The sequence below is a fragment of the Mustela erminea genome, chromosome 4 (assembly GCF_009829155.1).
Source record: "Mustela erminea isolate mMusErm1 chromosome 4, mMusErm1.Pri, whole genome shotgun sequence".
Lineage (NCBI taxonomy): Eukaryota > Metazoa > Chordata > Mammalia > Carnivora > Mustelidae > Mustela > Mustela erminea.
Genome location: NC_045617.1, coordinates 101,107,919 through 101,130,022, shown reverse-complemented (window position 1 = coordinate 101,130,022; position 22,104 = coordinate 101,107,919). Strand labels below are relative to the sequence as shown.

At 35.9% G+C, this 22,104-nt stretch overlaps 1 protein-coding gene and 1 pseudogene across 1 annotated transcript in view; both read right to left on the bottom strand.

Annotated features, from left to right (window-relative positions):
* Nucleotides 1–20,516, bottom strand: part of HCRTR2 (hypocretin receptor 2) — a 109,280-nt gene extending 88,764 nt beyond the window's left edge. The window contains exon 1 of the mRNA XM_032340292.1: nt 20,002–20,516. Coding sequence (XP_032196183.1) covers nt 20,002–20,224 — 223 coding nt within the window. The 5' untranslated portion in view covers nt 20,225–20,516. The remainder of the gene's footprint in view (nt 1–20,001) is intronic.
* On the bottom strand, nt 9,835–9,993 carry LOC116589479 (annotated as a pseudogene).
* Nucleotides 20,517–22,104: the final 1,588 nt, after the last annotated feature.

Sequence of the window (22,104 nt, the reverse complement as noted above, 5' to 3'; positions counted from 1 at the left end):
TCTCAAGACACCTTTACCTAAATACATTTAAAAAGTTCTAAGCTAGTCTTCAAATCATTTTGGTACATTTTCCCTTTCATTTTACTAGTGTGTGTGTGAGCGCGTGCGCGTGCACGCGCCCACGCGTAATGTTTCCCTCCCTGAGGTGTTTTATACTGTGATGCTTCTATCTAAAAAAAAAAGTCAACCTCCTATTGATTTTTTTGCTTTTTATTCATTTACCCTTTGTGTTCTGTACTATTACTGGGTATCTTCTTCATTCATTCTTTTCCCTTCCTGTCCTTTATTCTGAAAGTTAGAGACTTCCAAAATCATCATTTCCAGAGTGCTTCTGGTAATAATTTTACTTGAAAACAAAACTGGTAGAAACAATCTGTCTCTGTCTACATTATTAAATTTTTAAATATTTATATGAATCACTCCGTGTTTGTTTTTAATCTAATCTTGTCTTCCCAAATGATTATATTTTCATTAAAAACAATACAATTTTTAGTTTTATAGAAATTCAAGAGGCCAACATCTCTTTTGTTAAAAAAAAAAAAAACACCTCAGATTCAATGATAAAGAACTGTCATTAATACCTCATTGTTTTGGTGTCCCGATAGTCATATTTCCAGCCTACTCAGTGACAAAGGCATATAATTAAATATCAAACTTGCAGAAACTGAATATTAGGGCATTGAACAGAATAGAATCTCCCAAAGTAAATCTCAAGTTTATTTCTATGACTTTGTTCATCATGCTTATTATAAAATTGATAGTGAAGTAAGAATAACACATAATTAGAGTTAGCATCTTAAATATATTTTCTAATTTGAAACATGAAAATGAATATCTATTTTTAATTATATACTGAATTATTTTCAAAATTCCACTATATGAGTCAGGTCTCCATATAACATACTTGTTATTTTTTAAACAGAATGGGTTAGAATATAAAAGTATAATGTTTAAAATAAATTCTACTTCTTTATTACATTGTTCAAAAATAAAGAATTAATTTCTTACAAAGAAAAGTCACATAATCACTTAAAACATCAACATAAAATATTTTGTCCTATTAGAACTTTAATTAAATGAACTTGCAAATGACCAAGGTCTCCAATATTATCATATCATTCTTAAACTTACTGCAAATAAGGAAAAACAAGCATTAGAGCTAGTTATAGAGACTCTCATTTTAATATATGTGAGATTTTACTTCCCTTTCATAATGTTAAGTTACTAATACAAATGTAGAAGATATGGTCCTTTTATCTCAACTCTCTATGACCATGAAAAATAAAGGGAATCTAGACAAATGAACAAAAACCTTATTTAGGACACTATTTTAAAATGTTATGAACAAAGTAAAACTTTACCCAGCATTACAGGGGCAGACAATGATTTTGAGATTTATTCATTTCTTTTCCATTGCTAAGGTGATAACAAGCTGAGAACCAGCAGTAAAACAGCAACAGAGAAGGAAAGGACATGCAGAGGTCAGAAAGCAAATGGTATTAACATATCCATTAAAGGAATTAAGTTTGTAGTATTGTAGTCTTACATTGATAAAACCAGCCGAGCTAGCTCTGAATGACTTCTCTTTAAAAACCGATTTTTAGTAATAAAACAACCGAACTATTACATTTGATGAGAAATTTGAAGATTATAATATTTCAATCAAGTCTCACAGGTAAACAGTTAGATTAGGATAGGAGCAGTGGGAATTCCTTCATAAACTGTGGTTTGCCAGAGAGGTGATTAAATCCCAACATTTGGAGTGGAAGGGAGAAAAAAGTCTCAAGGACAAAGACGTTTTTGAGGAAATGAAAAGCTGGATGTTTTTAAAGTTTACCTTGTTTGTGCTGTGTCTCTGCAGCACTTTTTGCTTCATCTTCTGTCCCTCCTGTCATTTTCTTCCTGTTGCCCCATCTTTTGTGTTTTTGTTTCCCTCCCATAGTGTTGTATAATATATTGCATTTCTGTCCTTTCTAGGAGATCATTAACTCTTTGAAGAAAATCATGATATGTCTTTTATCTTATTTCATTCTAGTATCAAGGAGAATGACTGGCAATAAAAACATGTACAATAATTACTTCATGAATGAATGAATGAATGAATGAATGACGTTTTTCTCATTATTCTTCTTCAATTATAACTTAACAGTAGCATACCACCCAGACTAGAACTTTGGAGAATATCAGTATCTAGGCTCCAAGGTACTGATGTTTTCTCTTGAGAAAATGGTATCCCATGACCTTCCAAAGGCATCAGTCCCTATGAAATTGCAATTATTATCCAGAAACTTTCAGTGAATTTTTTTCACTTCTTTCATGTTTTCTTATACTCACACAATGCTAAAAACAGAACTTTAAACACTTAATTATAATGTTGAATAGAAAAATGGACACAAAAACTACAACATATATCCTATTCTTGTGTTATATTCAGGATATATAGATTAATATATAATACTTAGACATTACCTGCAAAAGAGGAAGACATCTGAATTTCATAAAGAATGAATTTAAATTGTTTTATCTATACTTATTTTATTTATCAATACTCTAAGTAAGCACAAAATGACAATTTGGAATCCAGTTGCAGGGAAGTTGAAGATAATGGCTCTATTTCCTTTTTGGTTTTTGTTGTTGTTGTTGTTTATTTGTTTTTAAATGTCGTTCTTACTAAAGGCCAAGATAGTAAAACAACAACAACAACAACAACAACAACAACAAAAATAAATATTTTTCTAGAAATGAAAATAGAAGGTTTACATTTGAGTTACTTGAGCTGAAAATAAAAGAAAATCAAATTATCTGTAACAAATTACTCTAATAACACCTTAAAGTACATGTTAGTATACATAAGTTCTTATGTATATATGCAATATATATATGAAAAAATTAGATTTACATAATCCAAATATGAGTTAACGTAGTCCAAAATAAAAATGTCTCTTCCTTAGCCTACTACAGCTAAATATGTCTCAAGCTTTATAAATTTTTTACAATATTCTTGTAACAGCTACTCTTTGGAGGTAGGATATTTGTAAACTTGAATATATTGAAGAAAAAAGTAGGTAATCATCTGTCTGCAATGGATTACACAGAATTTGCTAGAGTCTTCTGTTTCCTCCTTGTCTCCATATAGAGGATTAAGGATATCTCAGTGAAAAATTACATTTCTAAAATCATAGTGTAGACAAGTCCTTGGAGGAGAGTTTTTATTCCTTGTCTTAATCCACATCTACCCAATATTTCCATATTTTCAATATTATTGCCAAAAACTTTTTGATGTTTTTAGAATTTCACATAATCCTACTATCTCTTTTGTGACCAGCAATTCCTAATATTTATTATTTAATAAATCAGCACCACTAGATCTAAATCAGAGACAGTTCTTCACATATCTTAGTGTGGTAAAACAAAACATTCTCAAAACAACCCTCCAGTCTTTTCCATGACATAATTAATTAACTAAATTGATTATATTTAGCAATATTTGTATAGATTTGTATAGATAAAAATTGTGTACTGACTACTATAATAATAAATTGAGCCAATCTGTACATGGATATCTCTGCTTAAAATGTTATATAACTAAATACTACCTTGAGAGAGAGTAGAACACATGACCCCAAAATATACCACTTAGCATGAGGCTCATTTTGAGCTGAAGACAGTCAACATGCAGAAAACTCAAGGAAAAAACAACAAAAAAAATACAACTTTTTAAAAAAAGATTTTATTTACTTATTTGACAGAGAGAGAACACAAGCAGGGGGAATAGCAGGCAGAGGGAGAGGGAGAAGCAGTCTCCCCACAGAGCAGGGAGCCTGATGCAGGTCTCAATCCTAAAGGCAGTCACTTAACCATCTGAGCTACCTAGATGCACCAAGAAAAAATTTTTTTATCTCTTCCTTAACTACTTAAAAGAATTTGGATTCTTTTAAGGGGGCCTGGTCCAAAAAGAGATCTATCACCAGAGATGAATTTTTATTTGAAAGTCCTATCTAAATGCAGCACAAGCATCTAATTACTAAACAACTGGTCTTCTTATTGTCCTGTGAGTCACCCTCTTCCCCTTTGAAGCTCTGGGCTCCTATCACATTCCTTAGATCAAGATAGCATACAAACCTCAATTGACCAACTTGGCCTTGGGTCACATATCTTTGGGGCTCTCATACCTATGAATTTTTTTTTTCTCTTGTTAATCTGCTTTCTGTGAATTTAATTATTACACCAGTTGAAGAACTTAGGAATAAGGGAATTTTTTCAACCCTTACAACTTCAAAGTTATCACTGAAAGAACTGGGAGCACTGGCACATTTTAGCCCTTCCTTTTTCTCCTCTAACTCCTATTGGCCATCATCCTACATTTTCTTGTTTTTCTGCCTAATCACATTTCAAATCAGGTCTTTTAACCTTCTCTCTTCTGATTTGTCTTTATTGACACAGTTGAATTTGTGTCAAATGTACAACCACCTGACTTTGAAAGTTGGCTTCCAAAAATAGGAGGTCTCAAATAATAGAAGATTTACCTTCATTTTTTCCTATGGCAAGGATTGTCATATTCAATGCACTATAATACTATTTATTTATTTATTTATTATTTTAATTTAAAAATTATTTAAATTCAATTTAGTTAACATATCATGTATTATTAGTTTCAGGGACAGAATTTAGTGATTCATCGTTGCATATAACATCCAGGGCTCATTACATCAAGTGTCCTCCTTCATGCCCTGGCTTGACTTTTTACTTAACCTCCTGACTTCACATTCAAATGCTCATTATACACTTAGCTTTACTTTCTCAAGTTTAAAAAGTATGGCACCAAATTTTTTATTCTCCCTCTCTGCTTCCAATCTGCCCCTTTCCGCAGGGTCTCATATCTCAATAAACAACACCACCACCAATCCTGCTATGAAAATTTTGATTCCTCTCTTTCTCTCACACCCATATGCAATTTCTCAGCAATTGCATATACTAATATATACTAATTTCTCAGCAATTGCATTTGCCATTGATTTTATTGTCAATATATATTATATATGTATATTATATATATATATATATTGCATATGCTGTTGATTCTATTGTCAATATATATTTTATATATTTTTTCCAGGTATTTCAATAGGCATTGCAAAAAATGTTTTGCCACTTGATATACCCATCAAGAAATGTATATCCTGTGTATGCTTTCAATTATTTCAGAAGACGCTAAGTAATTCTCACATGAACTGTATACATTGCTTGCATAGCCACAAAGAAAAACATCACTCTGAGTAGCAAATTAATTATGAATGGCATGTGGGGGAGCAAGCCTGCCTTCCTACTGGACAGATCTGCATGTGTACTCCTCTAGCAATTGAAACTTAAACCTGCCTTGGCCAAATTCATCATGACTTCTCTACTAATCACACTTGATGTTCTTTCTCTATGTTCTACTTTAAGAAAAAGACAAATAAGATAATCATTGTACTTTAACAAAAAATGTCCATTATTCAGAGGATTCTTTTTCATTCCTATCAATCCCTATATCTGATGAGTTGCTAGTTTCTCCCTCCAGAATGTCTTTCATACTTTTTTTCCTTTTTTCCATATTCAATTCTATTTCTTTGGCTTTACTCTCATAATCATTTTCTTAAAGAGTCTCAACAGACTCAATAGACTCAACTATCTTCCCAGTATCTGGCCTCTCATAATTTCAACCCACTTTTACCATTGCCCTAGATTAATTTTTCTTTGGGAAGCTCAGATATATTAAAACTCATTTCCAAATAACTCCAGAGATGTCAAACTTTTAAACTCCAGTCCATCATGATATAATACTACAGGTAAGACTGGAGCAGATACCCATCAAATAAAGAAGACCGTGGAAGTAAAACAAAGCATTAAGGGAGATGACTTAAAGTCCCTATTTTTTTGAAACCACCCAGAAAAGTTCATGAAACCCTGTTTTTTAATGGAATTCCTTGGATGATGTTTCAGCAAAGTTATTTATATATCTACAAGCAATCATAAATTTACTCTTATTACTTCATCAATGTAGGTGTCATTTCTTTCCAACCTTTGGAACTTTTCAAAAGTCTCATGCTCTTATATCAAAAACACCTCAAATGGTACCTCCACAGTGAAAAAGTACCTCCTACCCCAAATCAGATTCAACTTTTATGTTTTTAACATTTAACATATGCCATTTCAGTAACCCTCATACTATAGTTTATTGTTTACATGTTAGTCTTTCTTACAAGATTAGAAATTCCTTGTAGGTAAGGACCATGCCTCATTCACTTCTCTATTTCCTCCACAGAATGTAATAGAATAGGTTATGTGCTGTGGGTGTTCAATAAATGTTTGCTGAATGAAATAAGAAAAGGAAATAGCTTCAAATTAGATAAGCCCTAGAACCAGTGTATTGGTGCAGGATTGCTTTATTTTTTGGTGTATGTGCCTTTTGTTGCTACATTTGGACTGAGACTGCTGATTCTCTCTGTTGCTTTTACCTCCATTTAGATCCCAAAGACATATTTGCATGGCCTCAAACTAGCAATCTGTAGATACTGCCGTTGTTGTTGATGGTGACTCAGAACTCAGAGAGGCTTAATGAACTCCTGTTTACCAGGACAGAAAATCTATGTTAGACTTGACTAGCTACTGCTCTTCTTTCCCTCTATTTCTGTCGCTGGGTACTGATGATGACTTACAGATCACCAAGGCAGTGGTGATCAGACATTGGAACTTCAGTTGAATTTACAAAAAAATGTGCATGAGAATTTGTATTTTCCTTATATTATGCATATCATATTTTTCAATTTGCTATGTGTACTAGCATAGCTATGCTATCCATGGAAGAATGGAAATGGAGAACAGAGATCTGTATTTACCTACTGTTCAGAAAAGGGGAAGCCAAGTGATAATATGTAGTTATTCAAACAACTAACATGATAGCAGCTCTCTAATACTAAATTTCACTACCTGGGAAAAAGGAGCAAACAATAGCCCTATCACACAGGTTGTTGTAGGATTAACTAAGACAATGGATGGCAAACATTGATAGAATGTTTGGTAGAAGACTTAGGTAATTAGAGAAATACAACAATTCAAAAAAACCTAATATGTTTGGAATTCACATGATTCATAATATAAGAAACATTAATAAAATTGGTCAGTAGGTCAAAGATCTGCTAGAACTAGCCATACCTCCCAAGACTTTACATAAGTTTTTTCTTCCTCAAGATTTATTTATTTATTTGAGAGAGAGGGGGAAAGCATGTGTATGAGTGGGGTGAGGGGCAGAGGGAAAGGGAGAGAGAGAATCTCAATCAGACTGCCCACTGAGCATAAGCCCCTTGTGGGGCTCCATCTCATCTGAGATCATGAGCTGAGCCAAAATCAAGAGTTGGATGCCTAACAGACAGAGACACTTAGTGTCCCACAACTGTACTTCAATTTTTAAAAATTTTTAATTTGGTGGATATTTCAGGAATTAGAAGACTGAAATTAATCAAAAGAGTTTATTGTCTCCTTACCCCTCATTTAATGAAATGTCTAGAAGTATCTGGTTATTACCAACATTGCTCTTGCCCTCTACCTGAAAGCAGGATTTTTTTTTCAATTGTCTGAACAGTGTAGTGTATCAAAATTGACATAAGTCACGGGATGAGAAAGAATGACAAAGAATTCCTAAACCTGAGACTTTGTGGGCATTTCTGAAATATCCTGGGCTCGAGGCGGGGGGATACTTTTGGTCCTTTAAATTGCAGGGAGTGCAGAATCACCATAACATTCAGTCTCATCTCTTTTATTTCATTGGAGATACCAATGGTTGAATGTTTCCTTAGACTTTTATAAAACACGAAAGACTACTGAAAGTTGCTTTGAAACAAACACAGCTTAAGTAAGGATTTTGTATATTACATGTTCTTCTCAGTTATTGAAGAAATATGTCATGCTATTTGGAAGGATTGTGGTTCAACTTCCATGAGAAAAGATGAAGAAACCTGCCATAGTCTATAAATCCCATTCCTTTTCATGGGAAGAACAGAATAGTTTCATGGTAATATCAAGGACATCTCATTACTGGGAGAAATTTTACAATTGGTCTCTCATAATCATTACTTTCATAATTATATATTTATTTTAATGTGCATATTCCTTAAGATGTTTGAAAACTCAAATTACTGAGGTTTTATTTTTAGTTTTTATGTAAAAGGAATTTAAAGCTTGCAATGTTTAATAAATAAATATTTCCTAAAGAATTCCTCCTGGTAGAAGTCCAGTATTTCATTTGGTAGATAAAAATTGTTGTACGTCCAACACTGTCCTAGACATTGAGGATATACCTAAAAAAAAGAAAAAAAAGAAAAAAGAAAAAAAGAAACCGCTCTCATAGAACTTACACGTGACTTGAGGGAGACAACAGAAAAACTGACAAACCAATAATATAATTTCATGTAGTAATAAATTCTATGACAAAAATAAAAAAGGATGGCATCCCAATACATGAAAAGGGACTCAGAGGGATCCAGCGTAGGCCTTCTTAGGGGCCTTTTCTGAAAGTGTGACAGGTGAGCTGAGCAGAAGCCAGCTGTGAGAAGGTCAGAGGGGGTTATAAATTGTGAAAACTCTAAAGCAGGAATACATGGAGTCAGTTCAAGAAAAAGAAATGATGCTGGAAGGATGGGTCACCCAGAGGATACTCCTTCTTACAATGTGGATATTCATTCAGGGAGTTACTCATCTCTAAAGTCTATATTCCTTTTGTATCCTTAAAGTCTAGTTCATTTACTCAGGGGATAGTTGAAAATATCTCTTGAGTTTGTCAAAGTCAAAGGATTATATAGAGTTTTTAGAATTTTTCAAGTATGGAAGGTAGATTCTTTTTTTTTTTTTAAGATTTATTTATTTATTTGACAGACAGAAATTATAAGTAGGCAGAGAGGCAGGCACAGAGAGCAGGAAGCAGGATCCCTACTGATCAGAAAGCCTGATGTGGGGCTCTATCCCAGGACCCTAGCCCTAGGATCATGACCCGAGCTGAAGGCAGAGGCTTTAACCCACTGAGCCACCCAGGTGCCCTGGAAGGTAGATTCTTAATCCTGGATGGAAAAACAACAACAACAACAACAACAACAACAACAACAACAAAACAAAACCAAAAAAAAAAAAATGAGGGTGTATTAAAGTCATATTAGTCATATAATGCAAATATCTGTGTGTATACAGGTGTTTTTATTTGTATGTGTTTTTAAGTTCTTAAATTTTTATTTTCCCCTTTTTGACACTAAGACAGTTCTGTTTCCCATCTGACCAGTTGCAAAATTCACCAGGCCTGGGGGAAAAACACATAGATTTATAAACTAGGTAACCTTATTGACTTTCAGGAATCTATGAGTCACCATGACCATCTCTGATGACTTCAAAGAACAAGGTCTTTCTAGGCTTTCCTGTGTCTACAATATAAATCAAGTCTGAGCACATAAATGTCCCAATAATTATGAAGTTTTTTCCTGCACCAGCTGGTGAAATTTGTTAATGTATTTCTTTTTGAGCTTTCTAAGATGGGGAAAATTTTATAGTAAGTATTTTCATTGGAGAGATTTAAGTTTTTAGCCATTCTTTTATAACCAAAAATTGACTCAGTTTTACCCAATGACAAAACTGTTTGATAAGCACTTAACCATACCTCTCTACTTCTGTCTTTGAAAGACCACCACGACCTGCATATTTTAAGAAAGACAAATTGGCTTCAATATGATATTTATAAGGCATATGGTTCTCTACCAAAGTGGATGATTCATCAAATTCATTCTAAATTGATAAAATAAATTATTACAGACAATGGCTTTCTGACCCCATTTCTAGCAATGTAGTGATAAAATCAAAGTCCTACATGGTTGTAAACCACGTGTTTTATATATTCATTTTATAGTCACTAAGTAAGAATAAAAACTCTCTGAAAATTTACACTTGATCTTAGCCAAAAGGCAGAGAAGCAATAAAACTCTCTGAAAATCTAGAAAAGAATGTTGCAATTTTTAATCACCTCTGTATTCTCATTGTGAGGAAAAATAGCAAAAAAAGCGTTTTAAACCAACCACAGTTCTAGAAATGCTGTAGTGTTACCATGTCAGCTTGGGGGGAAATGTTCCCTGTAATTCCCTAAGGGCCATCCTGGGGTCAATATAGTATCATTTTAATTATTTAAATGATGAAATTCCCATTTAAGATAAGCTTTCAAATGAACATACTTAGAAAGTTACAAATAATTTGGAGTAAAAATTTGGGGCTTTAGTTGGAAATATGAAAAATTTTCATCAGGTCTCAAATTTTTATCTTTTGAATTTCAGTATGATGTAAAAAATGACTTAACAGCCAAAAAGATGGATAACTAGGAGCATAGTGACCCATCAAAACCTTAAAAAATAAGTCATTACAAAAATCGTTTTAGTGAAAAATTATACAGAATACTAGAAAATGTTAATAGAGCCATGGCATGTAATAGTCTTAAGTACCTCTTTCAGGATTCTTAATCTTGCATGTATACACATGTATACACACACAGACATATGAAAAATTACTTTAAGGAGAAATTACTTCTTGGGGTACTTTGGTGGTGCAGCTGGTTGAGTGTTCAACTCTTGGTTTTTGTTCAGGTCATGATCTCAGTGTTGTGAGATCAAGGCCCACATTGGGATCCACTCTCAGTGTGGAGTCTGCTTGAGATCCTCCTTCTCCCTCTGCCCCTTCCCCTCATAAAATAAATAAATGTTTTTTTTTTTTTAAAGCTTTAAAAATGAGAAACTACTTCTCACATTGAAATAGTCTACAAAGAAGACAAAGACATAGCAACAGGTTTTCTATATTTTAGTCATTTTCCTCTTCCCTCCTTTTACTTGTTTCCTCTCCATTTCTCACTTTCTGCTTTTTTCTTTTCTTCCTAATGCAACATAATAGCAAGTAGTCCAAGAGTAAGAGGGAGAGTGGGCACTCAAGGCAGAAGCTGTAATGTTTTATAATGGATCTCGAAAGTGATATTTCTAGCCTCCTAGAGTTAATTATCTAGAAAATATTGATTATATCTTTTATTATCAAATTTTGTTTTCATTTAAGCAGGCTTGATTAAATGAGACTCAAACAGGACACAAATCCTGGTGTGAAAAAGTTCACAGACATTTATCCCTTTAGATTTATTCTTCACATTACCCCTACAACGCTCTCATGAGAAATGCAGACTAATGATGGCACTCTCCTTTAATCTTCAAAGGCCTCCCTCTAAACTGCAGTGTCAAAGCTAGCCGAGATCTCTGGTATGGTACACAAGGCCTTTCAGAACCCAATCCTCATCTACTACTCCGGCTTCTTCCCTGGACTCTCCTCATGCACTTACTTACACTCAAATTACCCAATTGCTTAGCATTCTCTTCATAGCCCATGCTATTTCACGCCTCTTTGATTTTGCTCATGTTGTTTCCTTTGCTTAGAACATCCTTACCCAATTTTTTTCACCTGTGTAACTTGAATCCGTACATAATATGCAGCACGGGTATCATCTCCTCCTGAATCTTTCTCTAATCCCCCAAATGGAACTAAGTATTCTTCTTATATGCTACTGCATCCTGTAACCCATCTATCAAGACTACTTGTCACATTATACTGAGATTATCTCTTAATATGTCTGCCTCTTCAACCAAAGTGTAGGGTCCTTGGTTCCTATGATCTTTGTATCCTAGATTCTTAGCACAGTAACTGGCACAAAGTCTCCCAATATTTATGTTATTTACATTGGCAAGATCCAAAATGTGAAGCAGATGTATCTTATCAGCTTCTCTTAGGCTTATGCCATTAGGTACTTAATTCCACTAACTCCCCTTGTTCTGAATCCATGTATGTTACAAAATACTTTTACCCATTGCATAAACAAAGACAGTGTTCTCTTACACTTTCTGTAACAAAGACAGTGTTCCCTTATACTTTCCAATCCTGTTTGCCGTTAGGGTGATAAAATATGACTGGCTTTGGCCAAATGATTATGGGCATGATTGACATGTGTTGACATTTGGCAAAGGTAGTTTAGAGGCAGTATTTTTTCTCAGTTTACTCTTCTATCCTGAGGCTGCTCAATACTTTATAGGCTGCCCAACAACTTATCCCTGAACTTAAAAATTTTAAGCAAGATACATTTATTATCTCACAACTTCTAAAGTATCTATGAGAAACTTGGTAAGAGTTCTGTCTCAGAGTGTGTCCCTAAGTTTCAATAAAGCTAGGGGCTGAGGGGAGGATGATGCTATGTTATCTCAGACTGGATGAAGGATTTGTTTCCATGATCATACATGCGGTTGTTAGCAGGCCACATTTCCTATATGGTGGTTGCCTGGATACTTCAAATCTTTACCATGTGAGTTGCTCACAAGGCACCTTACATTCTCCATAGCAAGAGGTCCAAGAGCAAGAGAGAGACAGTGGGAACTCAAGGCAGAAGCTGTAACCTTGGGGTGCCTGGGTGGCTTAGTGGGTTAGGCCTCTGCCTTCAGCTCAAGTCATGATTTCAGGGTCCTGGGATCGAGCCCCGAATGGGGCTCCCTGCTTCCCCCCTCTCTCTATCTGCCTGCCTCTGCCTACTTGTGATCCCTCTCTCTCTGCCAAATAAATAAATAAAATCTTTAAAAAAAGAAAAATAAAATAGTATTTTAAAAAAAGCTATAACCTTTTATAATGTTATCTTAAAGTGACATACTGTTACTTCTGCTGTATGTTATTGGTCATCCAAGCCGATTCTGGCAGTGTGAAAAGAGCTACACAGGGTGTGACTATCAGTTGATGCAGGAACATTGAGAACCAGTTTGGTTATAACAGAGCCCACATGTTAAGGTGGTACATAAAACATGAGGGACTCCTCAACCTTGTGTCATTGTATGAAACAGACTCTCCAACCTACATTAAATGTTGAACAGACAAAAAATAAACTTCTGTGACATAAAACCAATGAAAATTTAGGGTTTACTTGCTACTTTGACATAACCTAGTTATTCAAACCAGTGAAGCTCTTCATGTAGATATGACTATCAGAAGAGACTATGATGATTGGATGGACTTCAAGTATTCTAAGATTCATAAAAGTGAATCATTTTAAATAATTAATTTAATCATTAATTTTAAATAATAAAATCATTATTTTAAATCAAAACAGTAGAATTCTTTCCTTATTTTCTTTTTTGCCAGGTTCGTGAATTTGGTTAAAGTGTGTCTGTACTCAGAACATTGACAAAATCATGTATCAAAGACATCATAGCTAAAGGCCAAAGGTGGTTATCATCCCTTAACCTGGTCTCTTGGAATACAGGAAACTGGCAAGCTTTCCCCAAGCTGACATATAACCCTTTGATATCTCCAGTTACTTAAACTTTTTAAGTAATTTTAAGTCACTTTAAGTCCTTGATTCATTAAATAATACCTATCTCATAATATTATGAAGAATAAGTGAGACAATATATATGTAACAATGTCTTCTGAAGAGTAAAATACTACATAATTATTAAACATTCTTCATATCTATTTAATATTGAAACAAAATTACTGGAAAAGATTCAATGATGATAATCCCAAAATATTTTTAAGAATAAAGTATATATTTATTCTGAAAATTTGTTTTTTGTTTATAAGAAAATTATTCTGTTGGAAACAGAATATACATATTCAAAATATATCCTATATCTATTTGCTTGGTTAAAAGATAATCCCTCATTGGGAACAAAAGTAAAATGAATAAACTCAGCCCAAAGAGTCAGCAATTCAAAAGACTCATCATAGATGTTATGTATTTCATCCATTAGTGTCGTAAAGTGTTCCAATGTCTGCATTTAAAGGTCATTTCATGTCTGGTATGATGGGCAATGCTCTTTGGACATACATAACACCATTATGCTCCAGGAACATATCATTATGTGATATAAAGATTGACTTATTCAATCAAATCAATAGAAACCTGTTATTTTTTTTTATTATTTTAAAAAAAAAATACACGAGTAGGTTTGAAAACCAATAAAGGAAAGAAATATCTTTGGATTATTTGATATATTAAATGTTTAGGTTCTCAGTCTTAAGTTGTGTCTAAAGACAGCACATTCAATAGCAAAATAATCCTTGGCCACAATTATCTAACATTTACCCAGTGAGTCACCCCACCCCCATCCCAAACAGGCAAAAGCATTTTTGGCAGCAACTATTTTACCTTGAAATTTTGTCTTGTAAAGTAACTCCAGCCTGACCTTGATTAGCTTATCAAATGAGCTCATCCTCATAGCTGAAGAACTGTAGTCTATCAGAGATAGAGCATGGCAACATGCCAGAACAACTCTGTAAATAGTCTAGAGGGCACATCTAAGCATCATTTCCACTCTTTTTTCTTCTGTGTTTCTGTCTGAGTCAAGATGAGAAACAAGGGAGACAGGATGAAGTAATGGAACACAGCTGGGCCATGGGACCTGATCAATCCATATTTGAAACTTAGTTCTGCTTCTTACTGTCTGACTAAACTTTGGAACAAGTTAAAATAGCTTTTGAACATCATTTTCCTCATTTGTAAAACAAAGCTATTAATCTCCTTTTTAGTTTGCTATGAGGCATCAATAAAATACATATATACATTGTGGAGCTTAGCATTCAGGACTTAGCATTTGGTGCTCAATAAATATTCTTCATTTTCCTTTGCAGTGAGAAGGGGAACTAGAGATGAATCCTCAGGCTCTTCTATCAAAGGTCACTGACTGACTCCTATTAGTAAGCCAGTACTTAATAGAATATGCATCCTTATAATTCTGGGTTATGTCATAATGCTGTAAGAAGAAAGACAGAAAATTATTTTTTCTGTCTTTTTCAGCAGTGGATACTCCTGAATATGGGGAGCTGAGTGAGACTCCAGCTAACATAGCTGCAGTACATAAGGATTTGCAAATATATTCTAGAATATAAAATGATGAAAATTAATGTATGTATATATATAATATATACATATGTAATATAAAACATATATGTATGTCTTAATGAAAAGAATAAGAAATTTTAAACACTAGAATACTGTATTTGCATTTGAGTGTTGGATTTGGCCTTTTTTGAAAATTGTTATTATTTTCATTATTTCGTTTTCCTCATTTTTTCCAAATATAGGAAGAATCCATTACATTTACCTTATCAGTAACATATATTATGTAATTATTGTCTGTAAATGACACATGTAGCTGTTATCTATGAGGTAACCATTTAAAAAGTTATCACTGAGATTCTGTTATAAAATAAATAAAAAACATGATTTATTTTACCCAGTAAAACTAGGTGGTTACGTTTTTAGTCAAAGTGTGGTGACATCAGTTTAATACTTATTCAGATAAGCATATTTTACTTTATGTAACTAAAAATACAAAAGTTTAAAGCTCCATGGCTACTATTACATTTTACCCCCATCATTCATGACTTCTATCAGGTCTTGGCAGAAATGAGTAATGTATTATCTCTAACATCCTTCTGTCTCCTGTGTAGGAAAGGGTGGGTTTAGAAACACCCACAGATGTGAACTGGTCATTAGAAGAAGTAGGAAATAAATGTTTCTTAGGCTTAGAAGTAGTACAAACTTGTAACTCTTGTCAGCTGCATATCTGGGACATATGATTAACTCTGTAATAGGCAGCCCATTACAGATATTCCACCCATCTCATCCTCCCAATTTAACTTAAATGTTATCTGGTAAATTCCTTAATAGACAGTGCACTTCAACTGAGTTAAATCAACATATTACCTGTGTATGTGTGTGTGCACACATGCTATTTAAAACATTAATAGTGACAGACCAAACAACAGCCCAACAGCAACCCATAACTCTGAGTAGATAGGACCCAGTGCAAGCAAATTTAAGCTGAAAGAGAATATTATCCTGATACTTAGCACTGACTTTCACTGAGAGCTGAGAAGGCAATGTTAAGTAGTTAGTATGAAGGCACTAAACACATATTAGGTGATGAGTGGGTGGAGCCAGTATGGAAAAGGAGAGCAACATGTGCCAACTCCACTTTACTAATAGCTTTTAGGAAACATCTCAATTAAGAAAAAGGCAGAACAGTGGTTGTAAAGAGCTACAGAGCTGCAGAGTGATCATAGAAGCAGAAGACGGCTGCAAACTACATCAGGGAGAGATTTCAATAGTGGGAATGAAGGGATAGAAATTAGCATTCAATGCCTACTATGTGTAAGAAAAATACAGACACACACGTCTGTGTCCTTCTGTATATGTAATATTATACGTAAGATTTCTATAAGGCCCATATTATCAACCTTAATTTTCAAATAGAAAAAACAGACTTAGAGAGTTCAATAACATGCAAATGGTCATACAAGAAGCACGAAGCACAGCTGGACTGTTGAATGTTCTCCTCATTTTTCATATGGAGACAACAACAGGAAAGATAAAAGCATTCCAGCTTAAAAAGAAATCATGATATCTTTGAATGCAGAAGTAAGATAGGTAGAGACTTGCTCATTTCCTCCAGCTGTTTAATGCTTGAGTTGACTAGAACCCACCACTCTGTCCAGTTTCAACTCAAGGAAAAATAAGTAGGAATAACATCAAATACATTCCTCTGAGTGTCCCCAAGAGCCCTCCCCCCAACACATATTAATTTTAAAAACATAATATTGTTCAAAATGTACTGGTCAAATAATTGAATGCATCTATTTGGCTATAGTACAAGACATACTTAGGAACAGGTTATATGTGGCATAATTTTGAAGATACTGGAAAAACACTGTGTCCAAAAAGAACTCTGTCCTATCTTCTTTCCTGTGACCTAAAATTCTATAAGTAGACATGCATTTGTCTTTTATTAGAATGCATATACTCATGAAATTTAATGTAGGGTAACTTTTGTCTTATTTTGAATGACTTGTGTTGCATTTTTTTTTCAGAAAAATGTTTTTCATCACTGGGAAGAAACACATGATACAGATGGGAGAAGGGACATGAGAGAAAAGAACTGTGGAAAGAAGAAAAAGAGGTGGAGATGATCAAGGCTTTGTCATTCTGCTCAGGGCATATCCTGTTACATCATTTTATAAAGGACATTGTAGGGGAAATGACTTCTAACTGATCACATTATATCTGAAAGTTCAACAAGGTTGAAATTTTCCAAGTAGTCAGTTACATGAAAGTGCAAATGGTGAGTAGATCTGAAGGGTCAGGGATTACATCTGCTGCCTACACTGTGGTCTTTCACCTTCATACCTAATAGTTGCCTCTTTATCTTGCTTGAATAATGTGATTCCTTGTCCTACCACTCTATGCATAAAATTACTTTTACCAAAGGGGCAAAAAAGCAATTCTCAATCTAATCCGTTTTGCAAATTTGACAGTGATATCAAAGAGCAGGAAGTTGTCTATGAGTAATGAGACACTGATCATTTGTTTAAATGTCAAACTTAAACTTCATCAACTTTCAGGGAATATGTCAGTAAAGAATGGGTTTCGGTTCAACCAGAGAGGATTTCTGTGTCATTTAGTCCTTAAGAAAATAGCTGTCAGTGTCCTGAAAGCCCAGTGCTTTGAGTAAATTTTTCTTTTTAAGCTGAATGGAACTGGCCATTTCAGCACTTGGGGCTGTGGACAGTGCTCTTTTCCTTGACACTATGAGATACATAGAGGTGTTCCCTTCTTGAGACTAAAACACTCCTCGGGCTTGCAAACACGTACCCCTAAACTATGCAGTTGGAATATAAAGACTAGGCATCAATATTCTGTGTAAGGCCAGAATAAAGTAACAGCAAAGGGAAACAAATTTCACCACAGAGATTAAGCCTGTAATAAAAATTAGGGAAGGGGAATAGTTGTGATTTGCAGCTATTCCTGCAAAACAGGTCAAATTTTTACCGCAATGCAATAACATTCCTCTCTGGATAGAATTTTGTTGGAGACAATGACAGAGCCATTAACCCTTCATGGTAATTTATTAACAGTGGACATAGATGCAAAAGAGAACAGAAAGTACATTTAATAGGCTTATAGAAAACAAGGAGCAAAGAACTCATTCTCTCAATGCTTTCTAGCTCTAGAGTAGAATACCAATGGAGAATTCTGGATCTGAGCTCAGAAGAAATGCAGTTGAATCTGAATTATGTTCTTTAATAAGCCATTTCATTTCTCTAAGTCTTGTTTCTTTTTCTGTCAAATGTGGGTTATTTTGAGGTTTAGATGAAGGTATATGTGAAGGAGTCTGGCACATGGTAGGTACTCGATGAATGTTCAATTTAGATTACTTACTTATCATTAAGTGTTGACATAACACAGTGATATGTTTCTATGCTGGCGGCTATGTGCTTTAATAGTTGTGACTCTAAGAATGGATTCTATGAAGGTAATTAAGAAAACCATTATTATTAACACAATTATCTTTATAACAAAGGACCCTAAGTGTGTGTATTTTCACCTTCTTCCACCTTGTTTGCATCACCCAAAGATTCCCTTTATGTTTACCTTTAAAACATCAACAAAATAAAAGTAGCCTGAAAATAATACAGTATTATTTAAAGAAAAAAAAAAACGTTTTCAGAGGATTTGTATCTCTCTTAAAAAAGATAATATTATACTAACTCTCCAGAATGCTTCTCAATCACATACTACCAACTATTCTGTCTGCTGAATTGGTGAGAGAGTACTTTGAATGCTTCCTACCAGACGGACACATTTGGGGAGAGAAGGTAAAAATCAGATTAGTGCTGAAAACTGGTAAGTTCCTTATCACCTCCGTTGCAGCTACAGATTCTTTGCTTTGGACTTTAAAGCCACTCAGCCTCTCTCACCTTGCTCATCTACCCTTTTTGTAACTGAAAATCAAGAGCATCTTATCCTAGCTCCCCCCCACACACACACACCGCGTCTCCTCCTGTCATTTTTAACAGATTGCCTCCACACTGCCCTCTGCATTTGAAACGCCTCCTACTCTCCATTCATCAAGGTACACTCTCCTTCCATTCACAATTCGTGTTAACTCGTCCCTCCCTTCCAAAGCTCCTTTTAAGTGGATTCCCCAGCTGCCCTAATAAAACTACATCATCACAGCCCCATACCACACTGTACCCCCTCCCCAACACTCAAATTGTGCCAAGCTGGGAAGCCCATGGGGAAAACTATGTTTGCATACGAACTCAGAGACAAATAGGGAGTCTAGCGTTAGCTTGGTCTTGTCTTTGGACAAAAATAAATAAATAAATAAATAAATAAACAACGAAATTTCCCCAAGCCAGGCAACAAGCATGCTGGGTGGGGGGGGGGGGGCGCGAGTGCTTGAGTGGATGAATGATGAATGGATGGAAAGGCGGATGAATGATTGAGATCTCTTTGGTACTTTTCTCAGATGCCCCTCCTTCTTGCCGGCTCCTGGCATGGTTCCTGTTTAATTTAGCTTCAGTGCGTGAGTGCACCTCCGTGCTTCGCCTCTGTCTCCGCTCCCTGCCTTTTTATTACCACCTCCAGACAGAGCCTAACCTCCTCGCCAAAGGGCACTCTACCTAGCTCACAAATCCTTTGTGACTTCAATGGCCACTGAGAGCTCGCTCCTTAGGAGCACGGCTTTGCCCTCTGCCAGCTTTACCTCTCCAGAAAGCCCCCGAAATCCCCGACTACGTACGTTACACAAAAGGATGACGAATTTCCCTATACTCAACAAAATCCACCTGGAGACCCTGTCCTTACCCCGCTCTCCGCCACCTATAACCGAGATGATCGCAAAAGAAACGCGCTTCCCCTCTTCTTCCTGAAGAAAAAGAAATTACCATTCCAGGGCTTGGTCCTGGTTCCGAAAATCAGAAAACTTTTTTTTTTTTTTTTTAATAGGAAACCCCACCCGGAGAGCAGCGACTGCTTTGTTTGCATCCCAGGGGGAGGGAGGGGTCTTCAGAGCCTTTGCAGCCTGGGGCGGAGGGGACGTGACAGCCCTCTGGAGGGCTGCCCGGGACCAGACTCACCCAGGACGTTCCCAATAAGAGCCACCACGAACACGATGATGTACCCAGCAATCAGGACCCACTCATATTCTTTCGGGTGTAGGTATTCCCTCCACAGGTACCGCAGGAATTCCTCGTCGTCATAGTCGGTGGGGTTCAAAAAGGGCTCTTGAGTTTCATTCAGCTCCGAAGCAGATGACCAGTTGCGACAAGGGGGGGAGTCCTCCAATTTGGTACCGGACATCACGGGCTCGAGTCCGGTTCCGCTCAGTGCCGCAAGCCGCTCTTCGCCTGCCCCATGAGCACTGTGATTTGCGGTGCGAAAGGCGGCGCGGAGACGCGAGAAGGGGCTCCAGAGCAGAAAATGACGTGAAAAGTTACTGAGCCAATGCCTCCGGAGTCTTGTGCCGGGCAACTTCTGCGGCGGCTTCTCTGTCTTTCAGACGATTTTGCACCGCGAAGAGAGGTGGCCGAGGAACTAGGGACCAGGCACTGGAGGCTGCAGCAATGACACCGGGAGGAGAAAGCTACCTCGGGCTCGGCTCAGGCTCAATTACTGCTCATTCCAGCACCGAGTCCGCAGCTCGCAGCCTCCACCCGCGCTGAGGGAGAGCTGAATCCGAAGGGGGTTGGGTGGGGGGTGCGAGAGTCATAAAAATTGTTTTAACCTATTTCTCCGTGGGTTAAATCTCCCGCTTTTCTACTTCTCTCTTCCATTTCTCACGTGCAATTTCCATAACCCATACACAGACGTGTAGGTCTATGGACATAACAAGCATGTTCACTTATGGTTAATATAGGATTTGTTGATGCATTTGCCTTTTTAATGTCAACATAAAAGTAATGAAGAGGAGCCACTGTGTCCCTTAAGCAGGACTGTGCAAAAGTCTTTTCAGGCAAACATTTTCACATTTGTTTGGCTTTTCCAACTTAGCACTTGCTGAATCTTGAAGATACCACCTCCACTCTCCCTTCTCCAAACTGGGGAATGAGACCATTTTTTGAATTGAAGGATATATTTAGCTGGAATTTGTACTTGCAACACCAAGTGTCGTAAGAAACACGGCCGCAAAACTTGAAGGACACAAAGGTCATGAATGTGCTAATAGTTAATGTTGTCAAGCAAAAGAGACATCCACTAACAGATTCTTAGGATGCTGTAGTAGTGTAAGCAAAAATGCTCTCTGGTGAATAGCACACCCCACTGGTCTTTCTTCTTACTGACTCAGGGCTGATGTCACCTGCCACTCTCTAATGTAATTGATTTAGTTTCTAAGAAGAATGTTTTGGGATTCATCACAGTGTGAGTCCAGGATCCTTTAATTCTCAATATCCACAATAGGAATATAGCATTTGATTATATTCTAGACATGGGGAGGGCCTCTAACATCACCAAGCCTGAACTCTGGTTAATATTAGAAGCCTTCTAAGACATTGCTGATGTTTTCCCAACTAGTTTGGATGGACCACCTCAATTTATATGACTTCCACCATTATGGGACTGCTCTGAAGGTGAGAAAACTTCTCCTTCCATTAAAACAATGTCTTAAACCAATATCTAATTTTCTTAGTCTTCTACCCTCAATACCTAGTTTGCTGCTTGGTGCTACGCGGAATAAGTCTTCCACGTGACAATCCTTCACGTATTTAAAATAAGTATCACAGTCTCCTTCCCTTTCCTGCACTTTTTCCCTGATGCAATAAATATCTGTATCTAATTATCTTTTTCAAATGTCACAAGACACTGCTGGTTTATATTGAGTGTTAAGTCAATCCTCTTAGCCCTACGCTAATCATAATTCATCACAGTTATTTTGTACTTTATAGTTGAAAAATTTTTTCGTACAAATTATTTTAAAACCGCTAAGGAGCTGACCTGAGTAGCCTGTTTTACAGATGTGGAAACTGTTCTGGAGAAATTAAATGATTTACCAAAGGTCAGGTAACTAATCCATGGCAAGACCATCCATTAGGTTCTTTTGATCCTAGCTTGGAGTTTCTATTATTCTACAGAAGTCATATTTCACAAGAAATACTATTGTCATATTTTCCCCATCTGCACTTGTCATTTTTGTTAAAGATTTGTTTGAGAGAAAGAAAAAGAAAAACTGAGCAGGGGCTCCA